Source organism: Vombatus ursinus, unplaced genomic scaffold (genome assembly GCF_900497805.2).
Source record: "Vombatus ursinus unplaced genomic scaffold, bare-nosed wombat genome assembly UNPS02014798.1, whole genome shotgun sequence".
Taxonomy (NCBI): Eukaryota; Metazoa; Chordata; class Mammalia; order Diprotodontia; family Vombatidae; genus Vombatus; species Vombatus ursinus.
The window spans coordinates 11,482,512-11,505,119 of NW_020954576.1; the positions used below are offsets into that span (position 1 = coordinate 11,482,512).

General features: G+C 38.4%; 1 protein-coding gene across 2 annotated transcripts in view; it reads right to left on the bottom strand.

Annotated features, from left to right (window-relative positions):
• Positions 1 to 9,858: 9,858 nt before the first annotated feature.
• Positions 9,859 to 22,608, bottom strand: part of LOC114049849 (HEAT repeat-containing protein 1-like) — a 58,097-nt gene continuing 45,347 nt past the window's right edge. For both annotated transcript variants that reach the window (XM_027871279.1, XM_027871278.1), the window contains exons 31-45: positions 21,162 to 21,291; positions 20,814 to 20,974; positions 20,433 to 20,479; positions 19,979 to 20,102; positions 19,538 to 19,678; positions 19,079 to 19,368; positions 18,425 to 18,575; positions 16,815 to 16,973; positions 16,458 to 16,592; positions 15,555 to 15,659; positions 15,295 to 15,463; positions 13,263 to 13,417; positions 12,006 to 12,164; positions 11,056 to 11,164; positions 9,859 to 10,443 (exon numbers count right to left, since the gene is read on the bottom strand). In XM_027871279.1, coding sequence (XP_027727080.1) covers positions 10,355 to 10,443; positions 11,056 to 11,164; positions 12,006 to 12,164; positions 13,263 to 13,417; positions 15,295 to 15,463; positions 15,555 to 15,659; positions 16,458 to 16,592; positions 16,815 to 16,973; positions 18,425 to 18,575; positions 19,079 to 19,368; positions 19,538 to 19,678; positions 19,979 to 20,102; positions 20,433 to 20,479; positions 20,814 to 20,974; positions 21,162 to 21,291 — 2,124 coding nt within the window. In that variant the 3' untranslated portion in view covers positions 9,859 to 10,354. The remainder of the gene's footprint in view (positions 10,444 to 11,055; positions 11,165 to 12,005; positions 12,165 to 13,262; positions 13,418 to 15,294; positions 15,464 to 15,554; positions 15,660 to 16,457; positions 16,593 to 16,814; positions 16,974 to 18,424; positions 18,576 to 19,078; positions 19,369 to 19,537; positions 19,679 to 19,978; positions 20,103 to 20,432; positions 20,480 to 20,813; positions 20,975 to 21,161; positions 21,292 to 22,608) is intronic.

The window sequence follows — 22,608 nt, forward strand, 5'->3', positions numbered from 1 at the left end:
CTGTGTGATCTTGGGTAAATTACTTAATTTCTTTGTGCTTCAATCTCTTCATGTAAAAAGAAGATAACATCTACCCTGGCTAAATATAGTCCCTCTCCTGTGGGTGTTCCAACAAGTTCTGTGCTTGGTCTTCTTCTCTCCCTTCTCTACACAATTTCATTCACACCTACATCCTCCATGAAGACGATTCCCAAATCTCCTTCTCCAATCCTGACATCTCTTCTGAGTTTTAGACCCAAATAAGGTTTAACAAACATTTGTTGGTATACACACAATGTTGGGAAAGCATGACTGTACAGTATGAGTTGGCATAGATGGCTTTAAACTCACCTTGCATGTCACTGACATAGCCTCTGAGATGCCTGGGCCACCCTTGTGCAGAGATGAACCACTCTCGTAATATTATTGGTTCTTTTCAAGAATGAAGGAAGAACAAGAAGAAGAAGCACCAGAGTAGGATTTTAGTGGGAGAAAGCTCCTATTATAAATTTAAACATTGGCCTGTTTCACAAATCAGTCTCTTTTGAATTTGGTTAGCATCAAAGCAGTCTAACCAGAACCTGTCCACCTGGATTTAGCTAGAACCTGCAGCTTGTTTTTGTATGGCTTGAGAGCTATATATTTCTCAAAATGTAAAACGTTTCTTAGTCCATGAGCTTTTTTACTTTTGGATTTATTTAAAAATGTAAAAAAACTTATTAGCTTATGGGCCATAAAAAACAGACATCGGACAGGGTTTGGCCCTCTACTTTGTAGTTTTCTTACCCCTGGACTAAACTGATAAAATCCAGTTCTTGGGACATTGAAGACTGAAGAACACATCTGAACAATGTTCTCACTCTAAATCCTACCTTGTATATGCATCTGGGCTCTCTTAACCATTTTGACTATAATAATAGTGATCTAAAATGTGTATTTATTTTGTCAATATAGGTTCAAGATATTCTTATCAACCCTTCTGATCACGTAGCAAAATAGTTCAGCAGGATCTACCTACCATATCTCAGTTCTTTTCTGTCACTTTTCATAATTGCCTGCAATAGCTTCACCATTCTGATGTTTAGGAAATACAGACAACAGGACATTCAGTGACAGGACAACAATTGCTTGAGGATTTGTGTTTTCTACTCACCTAAATTTAGGTCTTTAAAGGAAAATATAATGTTGTACATGTATCATATCTTAATAAGAATTGACATGACCAATTTTGCTGTCTTTTTATTAATTTTAAATCTTAAGTACCTGCAAGGTGCCTAATATTGGCTTCCAGGAATGTAAAAATGGGCATAATTTTGTTCTGAATTTTATCCTAAAATAATAATAATAGCTAGCATTTATGTAGTATTTTTAAAGTTTCACAGTACTTTATAAATATTGTGCCATTTGATCCTCACATCCTCATTTGATTCTGGGAGGTAACTTCTATTATTATCCCCATTTTACAGATGGGGAAACCAAGGCAGAGAGAAATTAAGTGACTTGCCCAGAGTCACACAGCTAGTAAGTATCTAAGGCTAGATTTGAGCTTAGGTCTTCTTGCATCCAAATCCACCACTCTACAGGTGGCCATTAGGCCACCTAGTTGTCTCAGAATAGTATTAACCCTACCTACTATAATTAGCTGCCTCTTTGAAAAAGAAATAGTTCATCTGAATTCTCACCTTTAAGCATAGCATTTAGAGGCAACATGGCCTACTTAGGCCACTGTCATATATTTATTAAACTTCAGGTCAAATCACTATCATGAAACGAATAAGGTCTTCATGGTTCAAAAACCTGACTTCAAAATTTTACCCCTAGAAAGGTCTATTCTGTATAAGGAAAGGACAAAGTGTTCTTGGTTTGTAATTAACACTCACCATCTCAAGCTACTTCAAGTGCTTTGCTAAAGGGATCATCTTTCTAGTGTAGCTTGTAATTTTATTATTCCATACCATAGCAAATATTTTAAATCAATATATTCACCAGATTTGGTGTGTATAGCTCACCTATGGCTAAAGGGGAGAGAAGATAAGCTGCCACTAAGAAAAAATAGCCTCAAATACTTTGATGTCATGCCAACCCAAAGGTTGAAGCTACTAGGGTGTTTGTCTGATTTCAAGCCATAATTCCAAGTGAGTTGATAAAGGAAAAATTAAACATTGGAGGGGGAAAAAGGCAACCAGTTATACCTTAGGCACTTAATTTCTAAGGTTGTTCCAAAATATAATCTTTATAATTAATAGTTGGTCAATAAATAAGAGTTATATTCTTGAAAAAAAAAAAGTAGAAAATGTATCAGTATAAATCCAAGGGTGTATGTGCAAGAGCTGCCACCTGAATATTAGGCAAAGTACACCATTTGTAATTCAGATCAAAGGACAATGACCAAGGTACCCCACTGCCTGCCAGCAGCAGCATACCTAAAATGCAATTTGGGTCTTTTGGAGATGTAAATAGCCCTTTGCAATCTTAAATTATGGAGTTGCAGCAAATGGCACAATCACATTTATGGGTTGGTAATATACAGAAATGTTTATGTGTGAAATGTGCCAGTATTTCCACTCTTGTTGCACTTTCCACCATCAATAATGTTTATACTCTACATTTGTACATTCTTTCTTTTGATTGTACTGGCAGCTCCCCAGAGCTAATGAAAATCCGTTTACTTATATAAGGAGGGAGCCCACTAGAAAATGTCTTTGGATGTGAAGCACTGATTTAGCTCAGTATTTCCCAAATGGAATGAATATTTGGGGGCTTGAAATCTAATTGGTAGAAAGCAGATATGCTGGTTGCAGGGATGGAAGGGAGTAAAATGTATCTGGAGTAACCTTGGGATACAAGGAAAGGGGCAGAGATTTTGAAAGAAGGCAAAGAATTAAGTCTATTTTTACACTGAAAGACGACCATATGTAAAAAAAGCATTTTGTGTAACATTTCATATTTATATTTTAGAGGAGAAATATCACTAGCATTAAAATTTTCTCATGGGACTCATATTCACATTATGCTGAACATCAGGGTCTTAGGGGACCCTGATTTGACAAGTATTCATTTAGTAGACATTTTTGAAAGATAAATTGTTTAGGAAAAATATGCTTCATTTTTGACACGCAAAAAAAAAAATACTTCCAGCAGCCAAGGTGGAGGGAGATGTGCAGTGAGAGGCTTGAGGAGATATTAGAGGGTGTGGAACAGTTGCTGAGGAGAGTGAGATGTAGCAAATCAACTAGGTAGGAATATTGGCCTTGCTGCAACGAGAGCCCAGTTGTGCTTAGATAACATAAATTTGTAGTAGGCCTAGCCAGAAAGGTGGTGTTATCTCCATTCACCAAGGGGATGATATAGGAAGAGAAGGAGGAGGAGTAAGTCATTGCAAGGGTGATAGCCTAGAAAAGAACCAAGAAGTGGAGAGAATGGAATTCGTGAAGATGAAGGGGATGGAAGATGGAAGATGGAATGATAGAAGAAGATAGAATGATAAAGGAATTTCAGAGTTCATGAACATGGAAGATGGAATATGTGGGTGATGGAAAGTCAAGGGTATGACCTACTCTGTGGGTAGTTGAGGTGAAGTGGAGAAGGTCATGAGAATTGAGTAGACTGAGAAACAAGGAAATAGGGATACTTAAGTATATGTTTTCATGTTGAAGCCCCTAGTGTGAGGAAGAGAGAAAGATTATGGGCCAGCCACTGAACTCATTGGGGAAGGACAGAGAATGTCCTGAGGATGTAGAGATAAAACCACAAGGTTTTGGTTCAGGTCACAAAGTTAGTTAGCATGAACCTCAAAGGAGAAGTTGCTATGCAGAGGTTGTGATGATGTTAGGAGGGAGCCATGCCTCAGTGTGGACTAGAAGATGGAAGGATTGATGAAGGTTTAAGGGGAATGGAAATTAAAAAATTATGGACCAGGTATTCCAGAGGGCACAGTGGAAGGGATGGAAAAGTCTAGAGTGGGCCATTGTGGGGGGGGTGGGTACAGTGAATAGACCTGAGGAAGTCTCAAGTCAGCGATGGGTAAAGGGAAGTTTATGCCACTTCCAGGGGTCCTATACCCGTCTTACCTCACTGAAAAAATTGGGGCCATTCACTGAGAGCTCCCTCTTCTCTCCTCCTTCACTAGATCACTCAGATGTCTTCTCCCACTATCTCCTTTTCCACCCCATGCTCGAATGAAGAGGTAATTTTCCTTGCCAAGGCAATGATCCCTCTATGAGACAGATCCATCCTTCTTGATCCCATTCCTTCCCATCTTCTTCAGCAGATTTCCACCACTGTCATCCCCATGCTTTCTCTCCTGTTTTTAATCTTTCCCTCTCTACCAGCTTCTTCTTTCCTGCCTACAAACATGTCCATGTCTATCCTACCCCCCAAAACCCTCATATGATCCTACCGGTCATTAGCTCTCATCCTATGTCTCTTCTCCACTTCATAGATAGACTCTCTGAGAAAGCCATCTACTACTATTGGTGCCTTCGTTTCTTGTCCCTCCTCTCACTTGCTTCTAAACCCTCTGCAGTCTGGCTCCTGATCCCATCATTCCACTGAAACTTCTGTCTCTCAAGTTCACAATGAACTCTTAATTGCCAAATTTAATGGCCTTTTCTCAATCGAGATCCTCCTTGGCCTTTCTGCAGCATTTGACACAATTACCTTTTCCTCCTGGTTATAGTCCTCTCTCTAGGTTTTCATGATGCTGCTCTCTCCTGGTTCTCTTCCATTCTAACTGCTCCTTCTAAGTCTGCTTTACTGGTTGCACATCTATGCCATACTCTCTAATCATGGCTATTCCTCAAGGCTCTATCTCAGGTCCCTTTCTCTTTTCAATCTATATTATCTCACTTTGTAATTTCATCAGCTCTCATGACTCAGTTATCATCTCTGTGCAGATGATTCCCAGGTGTATATATGCAGCCCTAGTCTCTCTGTTAAGGTATAGTCACACATCCCCAATTGCTTATTACATGCATCAAACTGGAAATCCCATTGGCATCACAAACTCAACATGCCTAAAACAGAATTCATTTTTTCCCCTAATCCTCCCCCTCCTTACAGGTTTCCGGATCACTATCAAGGGCACCACCATCCTCCAAGTCATGTAGGCTTTCAACTTTGATGTCAGCCTCAACTCTTCAATCTCATTTACCCCATATATCCAATCACCACCACCACCTTGGCAACCATCTTCCCTCAGATCCTGATGGAAACAGCCCAAGACTGACCAAAGAGCCTTAGGGATAGTGTGTGCCTTTGGGAATAGTGTGTCCTAAACCACCAGACTGATTTCTAGCTCAGCCCCTGAAGCCATTATTGAGGGGAGAGAAATCATTGTGGAGGGAAGCCCACCATCCCCACCACCAGCAACCATTGCTGGCAAATTAACTGCGATTAACAAGCAGATGGGTACAGGAGCCCTGGAAGTGGCAGCACCCCCCAGATCAACATTCTTACTTCTAGCTCAGCCTTCCAAGGGATTATCTGGGGAGATGATTCCTGTGGAGAAGAGGCCAGCCATGCCCACCAACTGCTAAACAACTACTATTCACAGGGCAAGCAAAGCTAGCTTCAATGAAGCAGCAGGGCATGCTGAGGGGGAAATGTGAGGTAATATTTGGCTTTTCAGGCAAATACTTTGACTGCCATATTCTTTTTTAACACCCATTGGAGATGTTCTAGGATCCTGAACCTTAGAGCCTTTGAAATAGCTATGCTTTCAGCCCAGTGTCTGCAGCCATCATCCTGGGAAGATCCACCCTGTGGAGAAGCAGCCTGCCAAGTGTTTCCGCAGGTGCCACATCCACATGTACTGTACACTTAGCAAAGAATGTTGTCACAGAAGCCCTTGACCCTGTCAATTCAACATCAGAAACCAATACAATTTTATCAGTGCATTAAAGAGGGATTATCAGGGAAAATATAGAAGATACATACCTAGTAGTGGTATTGCTAGGTTAAAGAGTATGCACAGTTTTATAGTCCTTGGGGTATACTTTCAAATTGTTCTCCAGAAAGGTTGGATTAGTTCACAGCTCCACCAACAATGCATTAGGGTTCCAATTTTCCCACATTTCTCCAACATTTATAATTTTTCTTTTCTATTATATTAGCCAATCAAATAGGTGTGAGGTAGTATCTCAGAGTTGTTTTAATTTGCATTTCTCTAATCAATCGTAATTTAGAACACTTTTTAATATGACCATAGATATCTTTGATTTCTTCTTTTGAAAACTGTTCATATCCTTTGACCAATGGGGGCCATTTCCAGTCATTCTGATCTATACCTTGCCACTGGACCCAGATGGCTCTAGAGGAGAGAGTGAAGCTGGTGACTTTGCATAGTCCTGCCTCACTTAAATCCATTTCACTTGCAAGTAATGACATCAACTACCTGATGTCATGACCCTGGGCAAATCACTTAAATTCTATCTGCCTCAGTTTCCTCATCTATAAAATAAGGATAATAGCACCTACTTCTCAGGGTTGTTGTGAGGACCAAATGGGGTAATATTTGTAAAGTGCTTAGCACAGTGCCTGGCACCTAGTAAGCACTCTATAAATGTTATCTATTATTATGATCTGCTTTGTTGCAGCATCCTGAGGATCTTGTGATTTTTCCATTTGACTTGTAACTGAAACTTTCCTTATGGGGCTGTCCTCACTAAAACATGAGCTCCTTGAGAGCAGGAACTGTTTTATTTTTCCATTTGAATCCTCAGAACTTAGCACAGGGCTTTGGACATAGTAAACTTTGATAAATGCTCTGACCCCTCACTTTAATTCTTAGTTTCCTTGGCTTCCTTCAAGCCCCAACTTAAGCCCTCCCTTCTGAAATAATTTTCTTGATCTATGCATCTTCTATTGCTTTCACCTTTCAGATAAGCACCATCATCTCTCTCCACATGTATACAGTATCTACACAAACACACATATATGTATCTAGGTATTTACATCTCTCCTTGCCATTCTCCAATTGATTAATGGTCAGAGGATATGAAAAGGCAGTTTTTAGGAGAAATTAAAGCAATCAACAGTCACATGAAAAAGTTTTCTAAATCACTGCTTATTAGAGAAATGAAAACTAAAACTCCGAGGTACTATCTCACACTTACCAGACTGACTAATACTGCAGAAAAGGAAAATGACAAATGCTGGAGGGGCTGTGGAAAAATTGGGACACAATTATTGCTGGTGGAGTTGTGAACTGATCCAACCATTCTGGAAAACAATTTGGAACTATATTCAAAGAACTACAAAACTACATACTCTTTGACCCAGCAATATCACTACTTGTCTGTATCCCAAAGAGATTAAAAAAGGAAAAATTCCATTTGTACAAAAATATTTATAGCAGCTCTTTTTGTGGTGGCAAAGGATTGGAAATCGGGATGTACCGTCAAGATCAAATTTCCTCTGTCTTGAGCATAGTTGCAATTTTGATTGTTGAGACACTATCAGAAAATGCAGTACTGAATTTTGAGAAAAGGTGGTGCTATACAAATGGGGTGGGTTTGTCTACATTCAAAGCAGTATTTATCTCTCTTTTCAAAATTTTACCCTGTTATCATTAGTAATGAGATCAAAACACTGCTCTACCTTATGTGATTAAAATAAAGCCTGTATAAACAAGTCCCAAACCTTTACATTTTTCTAACTTCAGTACTATCTCTCAAAGCTAGTTGGCGGAAATTCAATGTAAGTAAATTACAAGTTAAATCATGTAGTGAATTTATTTCAAAGTGTCCAAATCATTTCATTGTCTTAAATATTGTTGAAACAGGCCATCTGCTGGGCTGTGGAAATATTTTCATTATGGTAAGGTTTGATATGATGAGATTTTGAAGTGAAACCAATGTAAATTAATTGCTGCAGTAAGGAAACCAAGTTGCCCAGAAAGCACCTTAGCAAACATTTGATTTGCTTGCCAAATGGATAGAGACGAGTGCCAAAGGCAACACTGGGTTAGAATATAAACTCATTTTATTAAGATGGGTTCTTCAAAAAATCTTATAAAGGATGATAGATGAGCAGTACTATCTCATTAAGAAGAGAAAAGCAGGAGGCTAAAACTAGTCTAATGAAAGTTTGGCAAGTTATCCATTTGAACAAAGGCCATTCTAAGGGATACAAATGGAAAGACAACTACAAACAGTAGAAAAATGGAAAAGATTTGCAAAAAAATATTGTAACAAATTGTTTTCTCCATGAAGGAGAGTGAAGCCACAACACTTGGATCCTGACATCACAGTCCCTTAGGTGTTAAGTATAGACTAGAGAAAGAAATGGTACAAAAGAGAATAAACATGGAAAAAGCAGACAGGTTGGATGAAGTAATTACAGGGGCAGCTAGCAGATACAGTACTGGGCCTGCAGTCAGGAAGACTTGAATTCAAATTTAGCCACTGACACTAACCACTTCTGACCTTGGGAAAGTCACTAAACCTCTGTTTCTGTTTCCTCGTCTATAACATGGGGATAAAAACAGCACCTACCTACGTCCCAGAGTTGTGATGATCAAATGAGACAATAATTATAAAGCACTTAGCATAGTGTCTGGAACATAGTAAGGGATATATAAATGTTAGCAATTGTCGTGGAGGAGATCCATGCTGCAGTTAGTCGATATAATTGTGAGGAGAGAGGGACCAATTTATAAGCAGTGGAAGATCCCAGAAGTGTAGGAAAAACCTCAGGCCTTACTGATTCTAAAAAAAAGAAAAGGTGACCCAGAAAATATCAACTACTGACCTATCTGTTTATTCTCTCATCTATCCATCACTTGAGAGCATCCTTCACGAGGGTATTAGTAGGGAACAAGCATGTTTTCACCAAAATATTCAACGGTGGAGCACATATCTACCCTCTCACATGTGATTCCTGGAGAAGGTGGGATGGAATGGGATTGCTTGTATAGAAATAGGATTAGCCTTGGAAAGGTGTAAAGTAGTTTCATCGTGTAAGAGACGTGTGAGAGATATGAGATGTGGAAGAGGTGGAAAGAGCACAGTGGAAAGAAAAAAAGCCCATCCTCAAGCTAAGCAGAAAATAATTGTTGGCTGTTTCATTTTTTTTTATATTGACCTTAACATCAAATAAAAAGAGCATTTCAATATACAAAGTAGAATAGAAAAAGGATTGTACATAAACAGAGAATTTCTTGTTACATACAGTTTGCTCTTCCTTTTAAGTATGTAATAAATCCAACATGTAACTTTTCAATCTGCTTGTCTGATTCCTTCTGTTCTCTTCTCTGCATTTACAAAAAATGATTCAATGACCCTCTTTTCTTCTTTTTTTTTTTTAGCAACTCTATTGCTAACCCCTGTCTTCCCCTATCATTGTTTTTCATTACTTTTACCACATTGGCCTCCCACTAGGATAGACAAGTCAAAGATGAACATATGGTTAAAAAATTATAAATAGGCATTATCTAATTCCAATGTAATGTACACCATTGAAATGGATAACAACTTTTCTGTGTGTGCAAAAACTTTACCTTTTTCTTATATAAAACTTCCAGAGAACACTAAAATGTGTATACATTCACATATGAAGGATCTATGATCTTATCAGGGTAGTTAATTGCATTTGGGAACTCCCTCTACTATCATGGAAGGTGAATGATTTATTATTTCGGAGATTTGGTCTTTGGGAGTTGCCTAAAGCCAATGGCTAAATGACCCTTCCACAGTTACCTATCTAGTAAAGGTCAGAAGAGAATTTGAAACCAGGTATTCTGTACTCCAGTCCTAGCATGCTATTCATTACAGAACCAAATGCAATAATTCTTTTACAAATTAGTTTACAGGGGCAGCTAGGTAGTGCAGTGGATAGAGCACTGGCCTTGGAGTCAGGAGGATGTGAGTTCAAATGCATCAGACACATGATACTTACTACCTGTGTGACCCCCGGGGAAGTCACCCTGATTGCCTCACAAAAAAAAAAAATAGTTTGCAGTATATGGACCTAATATTATGGATTATAATTAGATGTATTCTAACCTTCAGTAGTAAGATTAAATTGTCTTTATTATTACCATAGCTAATTTTCTATAAAAAGCTACAGTTCAAATGAAAAAAGAGTAACATTTCTACAAAAGTATAAAACTAGGCCAGTTGATATTAAAAAACATGTTTCATTTACTCTTTATGCAAATATTTACAGTTAGAAGATGGCATTATTACATATTAATACAAATCAGAAGAACTGGAAGAAATACTGCCATTTTAAAAAAGTCAGCTCATGAAATTTTCTAATTTCAAGTAGCTAGTTAAGGCACCAACAACAGAGAACTAAGATATTCACAGATACAACCATAAAAGATGAGTCCCAAACTCCAAACAAAGAGGACAGAACCACAAAAAAAAGTTTCTTAGAAATAGCTCTGGAGCGGCTCTCCCAAGATGACTTCCAGTTGCTGAATAGTCTTCTGGCATTGATTTTCCACTTCTTCACATTCATCTGAGAAAAGAAAACCTCGAAGTCAGTCTTCCTGCCCCTATTGCATTCCCCCACATTCCCTCATCTGCCCCAGCACCCCCTCAAAAGGACCTGAATACTGAAAGCAACAGTGCAGAAGTACTTCAGAGTAAGATTCCAGATGGACTCCCAAAGTGAGAGGGGGACCGTTGATGCCAGGGGGCAAAGTCATCTAATAAAAACTCGTCAGCATGGCTGTTCTTTTCCCAGACCTATCACATCTCTCTGAAGCACAGAGAAGCAAGGCAGAGGGCACCGGTTCTTCCTCAGGTGTACAGTAGAATAGCTGTGATTAGATCACATGCTATTAATCTACCCACTACCTAATTTCTGCCTTGTTGGGAAAGTATTTCTATAAAACACTGCCATGTTTGTAAAGCACTTTACCTACATTAATTCATTTGATCATCACAACAGCCATAGTAAGGTAAGTGCTCTTATTATCCTATTTTACAGATAAGGAACCAGGCTCAGAAAGTATGAATGACTGACATGCCAGGGCCTCACCGTTCCTCCATCCAGCCCTGTGACTGTGACTGGCCTACCTGTGTCTGGTGAATCTGGGCATGCCCTTAAACAGTGTAAGAGGATTACCTTCCATCAGCTCTGCTAAGAAAGGAATGGACTCAGGGAGGAGCACGATGTAGTTCTCCCTTAGCTTTTCGGCCAGCTCTAAGATAGTAATCAAGGCAGCGAATCGAACCTAAAAAGAAGAAAAAGCTACAGCTTGACATGTACATCTCTGTCATAGTGCTGAAAAATGAGAGGGCTTCCAACTTTAGAATCTAAGTATTTCTTTAGCTGTTTTGGGGAGTACTACTGCTACACATCTCCAACTTTTTACTGCAAAGGGCCCATAACTTTAACAATTTAGGATAGAATGGACAATGATTAGGCAAAAATTAACTACTCATTTCTTTTATTCAGAACAACATGTAGATATCCATTTAATGCCAGTTTATCTGACCATAGATATAAAGTTGGAAAGGACCTTAGAGGCTTCTGAGTCCAAACTCCTTATTTTACAAATAAGGAAACTGAGGCACACAGAGTCACACAGCCAGCATCAGAGGTTGGCATCTGAACCTGGGTCTCCCTAATCCAAATCAAGCACCCTATTATACCATGCTGGGGTTGGGGTTCATCTTTAATCATTACAATAAGAGGAAAAAATTATAAATTATATGAAAGAGATATTATCACTACCCTACTTGCTTCATACTTTGCTGAAGACAAAGTGCTATGCAGAAATCAGAAAGCTCTAGTGCACTACAGAAATAAAGAAGTTAATCACCTCATCTTATATTTTACTGCTTGTACATCTTATCCTATGTTATAAGTAGAGTATGAAAATTTCTAAAAACCTTACAGCTAAATACTAAAAATTTTCCAGGTCACTAAATTTACACCCTTATAACAGCCTTTACTACTTGGTGATACCCAAAACAGCTCTTTGCTATGGCATGCCACAATTCATCATCAATTAAAGTCAAGGGATCCTATAGATATGCAGCAGTATCACCAAAGGATCACACAGCTCCCACCTTAGGTGATGTGTGCCGCATCTTAAGGAGAATTTGGTAGTTCAATGGTTTCCACAGAGAGTCATCTGCCATGGCTACAGAAAACTGAGCAATACATGGTATCAGGTGCTTCGTTACTCTTTCCTGGAATGTCTCTTCTCCTCCAAGCATGTTTTCAAGCTATTAGGAGCAAAACAAGTGCTTTTGTAAACTGTTTGAATGTTCAATTTGAACAAAAATCCTTATCTGTACACATTTCAATAGCTTTCGAAGATTAGCAGAATGAAATCACTCTAATATTCTAACACCCCATGAAACGTTACATTCAGCAATAGCATAAAACAAATATTACAGAGATGAAACGTGCAGGGAGATTAAATAATTTTCTTAGAAATTTGTCAACCTTTCAAGAAACTCCATCAGATGAAATCTATGGGAGATACTGATGACACTGTTATCGTCTACCATTCCCTCATCTCATTAAGGATCCCACTGGATAAAAACCTTACATAAAATATGCATTATGTACTTGGGCCAACCTGCTTGTCAGAATAGAAGGAATGTAATAGAAGTAGGTACTGTGAGAGAATAAAAACCCAGTCCAGAGATATAAAAAAGCTCATGAGGATGTCCTGCTTGTCCTCACATGTTACACATATACAACTAAAATTACAAAGAATGAATAAAGATGGTTTTGGGACTAGGTATCTCTACCTTGCCCTGGCTGGAGGGGCAGTGGCCATTCACATGTCTGATCCCACTAATGACTGACATGGGCACTTTGACCTGCTTTAGACCTATTCGAGCCCGCCCCCTCCTTAGGCAGCCTAGGAGCCCCTCCCAGGAGGCATTCCCACTTTGGCAACGGTCTCAGTGTAGTCCCCTGATCAGCTTAATCCCATGTCATCATTCCTGAACTCAAGTCCTCCACCAGCCTCATCAAGCCTCCCTAGTAACAGGGATTACAGGGATGTGCCACCAGACCTCTCCTCAAAGCAAATTCAAGAATACTATGATTACAAGTGACATGTAGGGGTACACAAAAGAACTGCCTTTATAAAGTATAAGCTTTGAAAACAAAAGAAATGCTTGGTTCCAAGGAGGGAAAGTCCTTACATTCATCAAGGAAAGTAATACTCCTTAGCCACGAACCCCTATCATTAATACCACACCTCACAAACAGAACATTATCTACAATTTTAACAGCTATAAATCAAGATTTATCTGTGAGAAATTCAGGTTATCTTCTTTATGAAAAAGAAAATTGTATTCTAATACCTGGTCCACCAGAGGCATCATCAAGGCTTCAGCTCTCTCTTTGCTTACAAAATGCTGAGTGTCAAAAAGAAAGATTTTGTGCATACAATCCAATATAAACTGCAGTAACAAACAGCTCTTTTCAGGTTCATTTTCAGAGTCAAAAAAGGCTTCATCTAAAAATGAGTAAAAATTTAGAAGAGAAAAGTTTACATGGCTCTGCAAATCTCTGCAGTGTATGTACTAACCAGAAGTGGATATCCACTCAGTCTAAGAACATTTAATTTTATCTGAAATCCACACATCCAATCTGCTTAATAAATCAAACATAAAAGCAAAAATATGTTTGAACTGGCCTGGCCTGATCTGCAAGTACAGCCTGAACATGTGCTGCCAGTGCTTCCAGCAGTATGCAAAAGACATCAGCTTCATCAAGTTGGACTAAATTATATCTACGGATTTTGCTTCAATGATTAATCTGACCACCAGCGACCACCATTTTACAGAACTCTGGACAACTCGTTGATGTGCCCACCTAAAGGTCTATCCTGTTGTGCAGGCTAAGCTAATTTGTACATGCAATTAAAAAAGGTAACTCAGAAAAAGGCAAAGAAGTATGTACTCTCCTGGTGTGTGCCTTTGGGGTTCTCCTCTTTTCTCTCAACTTTACCACCTTAATTGCTGGTTTTTCATCTTCTTTGCTCCTCTGAAATGTAAGTGTGAGCCCCCAAGGTTCTATTATAAGCCCTCTTCTTCCCTTTCTTTATGGTACCATTCACAGTCTCTTGGTTTCAATAATGTTCTCTAAGCACCGAATTCCCAAATCTATATTCCCAATCTCCCCCCAGAAATGAGGTATTTTATTTCCAATTACACTTGGACGTTAGGCAAGTTCCTCAGACTCAAAGCTCCAACCATACCTATGAGTATTCATCTTTAAGGCAGCTCCTCCTCCTAATTTTCCTATTTCTGTTAATGGAATTAGTACCATCCCAGTTTCCAGAGTCATGTTCAACTCTTTCTCTCCTTTACATGCCTAATCAGTTCCCAAATGCTGTCATTTCTCTTTCTGCAATATCCTTTAAATTCTAACCCTACTTTCCACTCCTACTGAAATCCTTCTAATCCAGCCCTCATCTCTTCTCTAATAAGCTGACAGAGTCCCTTAACTGGCAGTGCTGCTTCTAGTTTATTTCCTTTCCAATCCACCTCTATCTTAACGTACTGCTATGTTATTCCTTGTTATTCCTCTCTGGTCAAAAACTCTGGAACTGAAAAGTAAATGGCTCCTCATTTTCTAGCTTGCCTCCTTTCTACTCACTGCCGCTACCTTAAATCCTACTCTAATTATGTCTCTTCTGCCTGGACTTTTCAAAAGCTTCCCAAAAGAACTGCCTTCTGCTGATTTCAGCTCCAACCCAACCTACAAACCACTGCCAAAGGAATCTTCCTAATGCTCAGCACTGATCATTCCCTCCTTTTTTCATTCCCACTTTGGCCAAAAAAGTGCAATGCCTGCAGCGTGCAGTTAGTGGTGCTGCTCAATCTTATTGCACATAACTCTTCCTGTGATTTAAACTCCAGCAAAAGAACAATACTCATCATTCCCCAATTTTGTCCTGTCCTTCCCTGTCCCCCACCATTTTAGCTTTATGCAATGCACCAACTCTACCCAGAAGCCTCCACCCAATGTCCAGGCCCTGGATCACTTGCTGCAAGAAGCCCCTTTCCTACCAATCCCCAGCCCCCAAAGCCAGAACTTCCCTCCTTCCTCAGATTCCTCAAAGGCCTTGGTGCTTCCTTTCAATTTCTAGTTTCCATTACCACTCTGTGTATCCTTGCATTGTCTTCCCTTGGGTCTGTAAATAAGCTCCTTAAAGGCAGGAGTTTTCTTATTCTTGTTTCCTAAGAGCAGAGCATCAATTCCCTGTGCCTCAGAAGAGCTTGAGAAATACTCAAGTGAACTATCCTCTCCTAAATTACATCTCACAAAAGTGCTACAAGTATGGTACATGGCAAGAGTAAAATTTTCTAAATGAGATAAAAATTATACCTGTTTTGGAGATGTTGATTTGGTTCAAAATATCAGCAAAAGGTTTCACTAAATGGCCAGCAAATAAGGTAAAAAGGCCTTTCAGTTTCTCAGCAATGCAATCTGCCAAGTTGCACAAAGTCAGCAACCTGTCCCTTGGAGCATCTTCTGTTCTGGCCCAATCAAACAGCTGAAGGAGAAAAAAAAGATCCACTTCCATTTCATACTCTGCTGTAACAGTTGTCTGGGACAATCCAGGCCTGGATGAAGAACAGTCTTACCTTAAAGAAGAGGGGTCTGAAAGTGACTTCAGAAAGTTTCATAACCATGCTCACTACACAGTTAATTATATAATCTTCAGTTTGACCAACTTCCTCTAGGTTATCCTGAATGTGAAAGAGAAGTTTTTAGTTCATTAGTCCTAACAACATTTATGTAGTGCTAATTTATGGTTTGTTAAGTACTTTGCATCTATTATGTCATCTCAACCTCCCTATATGCCTTTGGTTTAAGTACTATAGGTATCATAACTTCATTTTAGAGATGAAAAGATTAAGGCTCAAAAGAATAAGTGCCTTGCTCAGGGTTACACAAGTCTTAAATATAAGAGAAAGGATTTGCATCTAAGAGTTGCTATCCAAGTCCAGGGCAATAGAGACATCAAACTTGTGGCTTGCAAAACTCCTGAGTACAGCCCAAACCAGAATAAAACTATAACTGGAAACTATTTAACAAAATAAACAAAAACATAACACGAATAGTGTTAATTTGTGGTTTTCTGAGTCAATATAATATGTGGTCTGCAGGGATCCGTTTCTGTTTGAGTTTGACACCACTATAGAACATGATCTACTCTGTCAACACTGCCTTTCTTGAAAGAGAACCTGACATCTAGTTCTTTACTATGGCCCCAAATAATTTAGGGAGTATGACAGTCTTTGATAATAGTGAGAAGACAAATTTCACCTTGAGATTTCACCTCCTTTTCTCTCTTTCTTTCAATCACTATGTAATCTACAAATTGAAATGCTTTATGGAGAAAGCAACCAAAAATTATACCCCCCAAATCTACAGCAATTAAGAAAGAAAAACCAGAACAAAATAACTAGAAACATCTCACCTTTGAGTGTTCTGCTCTGAAGTTCGGGATAGAAACCAGAACAAAATAACTAGAAACATCTCACCTCTGAGTGTTCTGCTCTGAAGTTCAGGGCTTCCAAGAAAAATGCTGTTAATTGAGACTGATGAGAGTTGAGGTCTTCCTTCTCCATTACTGCAATGTGCTCTTGAAGGATGCTCATAAATGGACCTATTCGAATCTACCAAAAATACAGTGAACAGGTATAAGTACAGGTTTCCCATTGAGCTATATTATTCTAAAATAACTAATAAAGAATTCACAGAGATGTATATTATAACTAGACCCATAATATTCAAAGATAAAAGCTTTTGAACATTGTTTCTCTGAAAAAAAATCAAGAAAATAAAACATTTTAACTACCTTCTCTTTTCTAAAATTCAACTCTGAAAATTATTCTAACCTTCCAGTTCTTCCCAATTTGCTTGTAAACTGGGTTGAGTGTTGACAATAAGACTCTTGGAGAAAGTGTAGTAGCCAATGTTGTTTTCAGGGATGTCACCCGGAGAGTTGCCTGGGAAGTAGGACCCATCTCCCTTGCAATTATCTCCCAACGAATTGCCTATAAAAATACAAGTGAATTACTAGAGCCATTTTGGACTGCATAAAGCACCTCTATAGAAAATTCTTGATGATTAATCAAGAAATCAAATCTTATAATATTAGTATTGTCAGTGTTTGCAACAATTACAGGATTGCTCAGATTGAACAGTTTTAAGTTTTACATAAATGAAAATTTTATGTTAAACAGAAACTTACTATGCCTTTACAGATAAACTTCAGCAGGGCACTGACTTGTCTCCCTCATGCTGGCAGCTGAGGGATAATGGTATTGTGAAGTGACATAAGAGTATCAAACAGGCAGAACACAGGGATACTTGGGTTTGAAACTAAGAAAGTCTGAAGTACACAAAATAAACTACTTCATCTTGGAAGATTTAGGTACATCCTCAGAATAAATGTTTCTCTGGAAAAAGTCTGATTTAACTCTCTGACCCTCAGAGGACACGATTCAGCTGTACTGAAGACTTGGAACCACTTTGTTATTGAAGTAAGGAAAAAACTTGACTTGGTTAAGTCAAACAGCAAATGATCAAACATAATGGAACAACATCAACCAGAGAAGAAACTCCCCAGGAAAAATTATTTTGCATTTTAAAAATAGAGATTTCAACTACCTATTACTGTTGGCAGGCAGACATAACACTGCAATGCAAGACATTCTACTTTTAAAGACACTATGGGATAGACAAGCTTCCATAGCAGGAAGAAAAAAGAAGCACACTAAATTTCCCATAAAGTGATCCTACAAGTCGAAAGAAAAAAGGAATGGCCAGGTCAGGACTTTTGGTGTTTCCATGTTAATTCTGTTATTAAATCAAGAATGGGAGAAAAGAAGAAATAGGTATACGTGTGATCAAGAAACTAATCATCAAAGACTAGAAGGTGATAACTGAAATCAAAATAATTTCTCCTAATAGAAACAAAGCATAAAGATCACATTTTAAAAGCTAGATTGTCATTTTATCAGTCAGTCAACAAGTATTTATTAAGTACTGTGCTTAGCACTGGGATACAAAGAAAAGACAAAAACATGATCCTTGGCCTCAAGGATATGATTTTCTAACGAGGGAGATGGCATATCAATAACTACATAATAAAGATATATACAGTATGTACCTCTCATTTAGAGAGGTAATTTTCTATAGAAGGATCTAGTAGGGGAGGAATTGAAAGGGTGGTGGTGAGAGGGATAATGGAATAAGAAGTGGAGATGAAGGTAGGGTTACCTAACCATCAGTGCAGGAAGTGCCTGGTGAGGAATTTTTTCTACTAATGCAGAGCAGCACCTTCAACTTGGTGAGCACCCCAGGGCATTGAGAGGCTCAGACACTTGCCCAGTGTTACACAACCAGGATAATATGATTAATTCACAGGTTTTGCTGTGTTTGGATTTTAATACTACAAATAGACAAAGATTTTCCCTACCCCACTCCAAATTCTGTAGCTTACCTGCATTAAAATACCATGGAGATATGGGCTGAGAAAATGTGGAAGAGTTTCAACAACTTTCTGAAGGGCTGCCAATGCACTAAGCAAATAAACCTCACCTGAGACCAGCTCATTGGTATTCTCCAGTGTAGTCAACAATGCAGGCATGAGCCTAAAAACAGTGGGCAAAACATTAGGATACCCAGTAGGATGACCCATTCGAATAGAAAAGAGAAAAAAGCAAAACAGAAAGAATCATTAAGAAACCTCAACCCAAAATTCTACCCATTATAGTACTATACATAATGTAGTCTTACACTTTTTTAAGTCACTCATGTGTCTAATGTGCCACAATGAACAAGTGAGACCTAAGGGCTAGTAATGTTTGCACTATTACCACAATCACCTATCATGGGATAGATAAGCAGTATCATCCGAAAGGGAGTTTAGCTTACCCACCAATGGGATGGAATTGTGGCAGAAACAAATGTCTTCTGTTCCTGCCTTCCCATCTCTCCATTTAGCCTTTGCTAATAAAGGGGATTATGAATTATGAAGTAGTCTGTATTTGTAAGCTTGAAATGGCAAATAATTCTTTACTAACTGTATGTGCATTAACCCTGAAGCAAAAAGACTTTAGCAGCTTCTGTACGCAATTTTGCCCTATAAGAATACCTAGGAAGATGAGGTATTGCCAGCGCTCCCAGGACACAGGTGATCTCAGCTATACACAACAAAGCACTTCCCAGTACGTTTTTCTCATCCTTCATTTCTGGATTGATCAGGTTAATGGCTGTGCTCAATACAGGGATAAAAGCCTCTGAATTTTCTGTGCCAAAATTTTTGCACAGTAACTTCAAACTGTACAAGGCAGTCTGTCTGTTGACGGCTTGCTCTTCTTTCTCCTTTATTTTATGCTGTGCAATAGCCGAGAGATCTGGAACCAGTTTCAAGAAAAGGGCCACCTAAGGACAAAAAACAAAAATTCAACATAATTGAAGTAAAAAAATAAATTTAAACAAAACAGATCTTTGCTCCATTTTTCACTACCAGAAAGAATTATTAAGCTGCAGTGCACATCAGACACCAAAGGCGCCTGTACTCAGGAGGAGTAAAGTTAGACCTTTCCCTTACTTGTCCCTTTTTCCACTTTGCATGCTGGTGTAATTTATTGTTTAAGAGGTCCATTGCTTTACGACGGACAGAAGGTAGTTGGTTAGTCAGCAATCCTCTAATCACAGAAATAAAGGTTTCTGTAGGCAATAAGGAATTGACCTGTGAAGCACAAAAGGAGAGATTTCTATTTGAATCATGATACCATAGTCTAAGACAAATACATAAAACATCCTATTTCTGGAGACACAAGTCCAGGGATATGATTGGGGAAGGCTCAGAGTCATGAGACAGACCTGTTTCCAATCACTGAGGTTCTTTTCTAAGAGAACACATGCTACTGATTTTATCTAACTAGAAAACATCGAACCCTCAAAGCTGTAAAAAAGTTAAACTAAGCTAAACAATGAAACCAATAGCAACAATAAAACACTGTATGTGAGAAGGAAAATCAAAACTCACCTTGTCCAGCATATCATAAGCTTTACTTAGGAGAGCGCGCCAAAACTTGGAGGTTAGTTTGTCTGCATTTTCCTTCACTGACTGTGCCACAGAATTTATGTAACCAAGAACAGTTTCAAGTAATCTATAAACAAAGGAGAAATTGTTCAGTTAACAGTGATTGTAAAAATATTTAAAACAAAGAAACAAAAAAAGCTTCACATTTTTATTCTTCTGAGGTAGAATGCAATTAAATCAATGACTTCTGCTTACATGTTTTTTTTTTTGAAACTCACAAAACTTAGAATTATGCTTAGGATTTCCATAAATAATGAGGCCTACTAAACATCCTTAGATGGGCAAAGAGGTTGAGAGAGCAGATAGGGAGAAGTATATTTTCTCAATGTTGAAGTATTAAGAATGAGGGATAAAAGTGTTATTAAAAGATTAAAAAAAAAAAAACCAACGGACGCACCTCTGTTCAAGGCCTTGTAAAGCCACTGCACCACCAGCTTCCATGACCTAAGTATTTAAAAAGAAGATAATTAAAAAAGATTTAAACTGAAATTGTAACTGCTTAAAAGGGGTCTCTAAAACTTAAGCTGAAGGCTCTCTACCTTCCATGGCAATCATTTTCAGAGATTACAGACTACATTCAGATTGAAACCACTGATTGATTAAAATCAACCCACTCTTCCCACTCCTACCTCCCCCCTCACCCCCAAGCATTTTGGTTTTCTTTGGAATTTCAAAGGCTCAAATTTAATAGTGACTATTTGACTATTACTAATTCAAGAAAGAGTTCTCAGAGGAAAAAAAATACTTCATACAAATAATAATGAAATGAAAACATTACCTTTTTGATAAAATTATGGGAAGCCAAGAGTTGAGACATGAAGGACACCGACAAAAATGTAAAATGACGTAGCTGCTTGTTGGTATGAGTGTCCACATTGAAAACCTGTACCATCTGGTCTTGTGTCTTGGTCTTGTGAGATACTGTTTTGGGGAGTTCTTCTGGAGAAGTAAAAGGCAACACAATGATTTCAAGATGAACTATCGTTACAGAAATGGACATGATATGTTTCAGTACTTGCACAGGATATTATAGGAAAGAGGGAAGTAGTGAGTATTTACTTAGAAATTTCCATGGCAATCACTAACACATAGAAAAGGCTTCATAGGAAGAGTAATCTTTACTCACCTCTCTCTTTTTTCTCTGGCAGGTTTGTTAAGTATCTGAGTATATCCATCAAACTTTGGAGCTGTTGCTGGACAGTAAATTTACAAGAGACTGAAATCCAAAATTCAGTGTCAGTCTCTAAGATAGCATCCTGTTTAAAGAAGACAGAAAAAGCTAAAAGAACTACTTCTTCCAACATAGTCAATAAAAGTTAAGGAAATTTAAACAAGCATGGAAATAGTTTCCAATTTTTCTTCAGCAAAAGAGATCAGAACAATGTTGTTCACTACAGTCAAAGGTACCCCTACAGTGACACTGGCAGTAGTGTATTCCAAAATCAAGAAAAATGGGTGGATTAGGAAGACAATGAAGAGGGTAATGACTACCTATACATGACACTGAATTCCACTCAGGCTCAAAAGAAGCTGTCTTCTCAGCCTTTTTCCTGCTTCTGAAACCCTTTCTTTTAGGCCCTACTCATTTGCAAACACAGTTAACAAGATTAAGCTTCCTGGTTGGTCTGTTAGCTACTGTCCTCCGTTCTTGAAGAGGACCAAAACGACATCACTATGTTAGAGTCAAATTTCAGTGCGTCCCACTGGCTGATCAGACCAATACGATCTCGGAATGTTCTACCACAGATCAGGCATAAATAGTCTGTGTGAACATCTGGGGTGAATTGACTAAATTTGCGTATCCTGCCTTTTTTTGGTTTCTTTGGGTTTTTTTTTTTTGAGCTATTTCTATTCTGCTTTGCCCACAGAGCACAGCACCTTCTCTGATGTGGGCACACCATGCTGAACAGTCCCGTGCCAGTGTCTCCCATGTCACACAATGAACTCCAAAGTTAAGAGAGACCTCTAGATTGTCCTTGTATCACTTCTTCTGACCACCTTGTGAACACTTGTCCTGTGTTGAGTTCTCCATTAAACAGCCCTTTTGGCAAGTGTACAGGGTAAACAGGCAAAGAGTACCCAAACTGTCAAGAATATCAAGGGAATTAATGGGAAAAAATGTGAAGGAAAGGAGCCTAGCCATACCAGATCTCAAACTGTATTACAAAGCAGTAATCATCAAAACTATCTGATACTGGCTAAGAAACAGCGTGGTGGAGCAGTGGAATAGATTAGGTATATAAGACACAGTAGTCAATCACTATAGCAATCTACTGTTTGATAAATCCCAGTTTTTGGGACAAGAACTCACTATTTGACAAAAACTGCTGGGAAAACTGGAAAACAGTATGGCAGAAACTAGGCACAGACCAACAACTCACAATATATACCAAGATAAGGTCAAAATGGGCACATGAGTTACACATAAAGGGTGATACCATAAGCAATTTAGGAGAGCATGGAATAGTTTACCTGTCAGATTTACAGATAAGGGAAGAATTTAGGACCAAAAAAAAGATAATAGAAAGCATTACCAAAAAAAAAAAAAAAAAAAAAAAAAAAAAAAAAAAAAA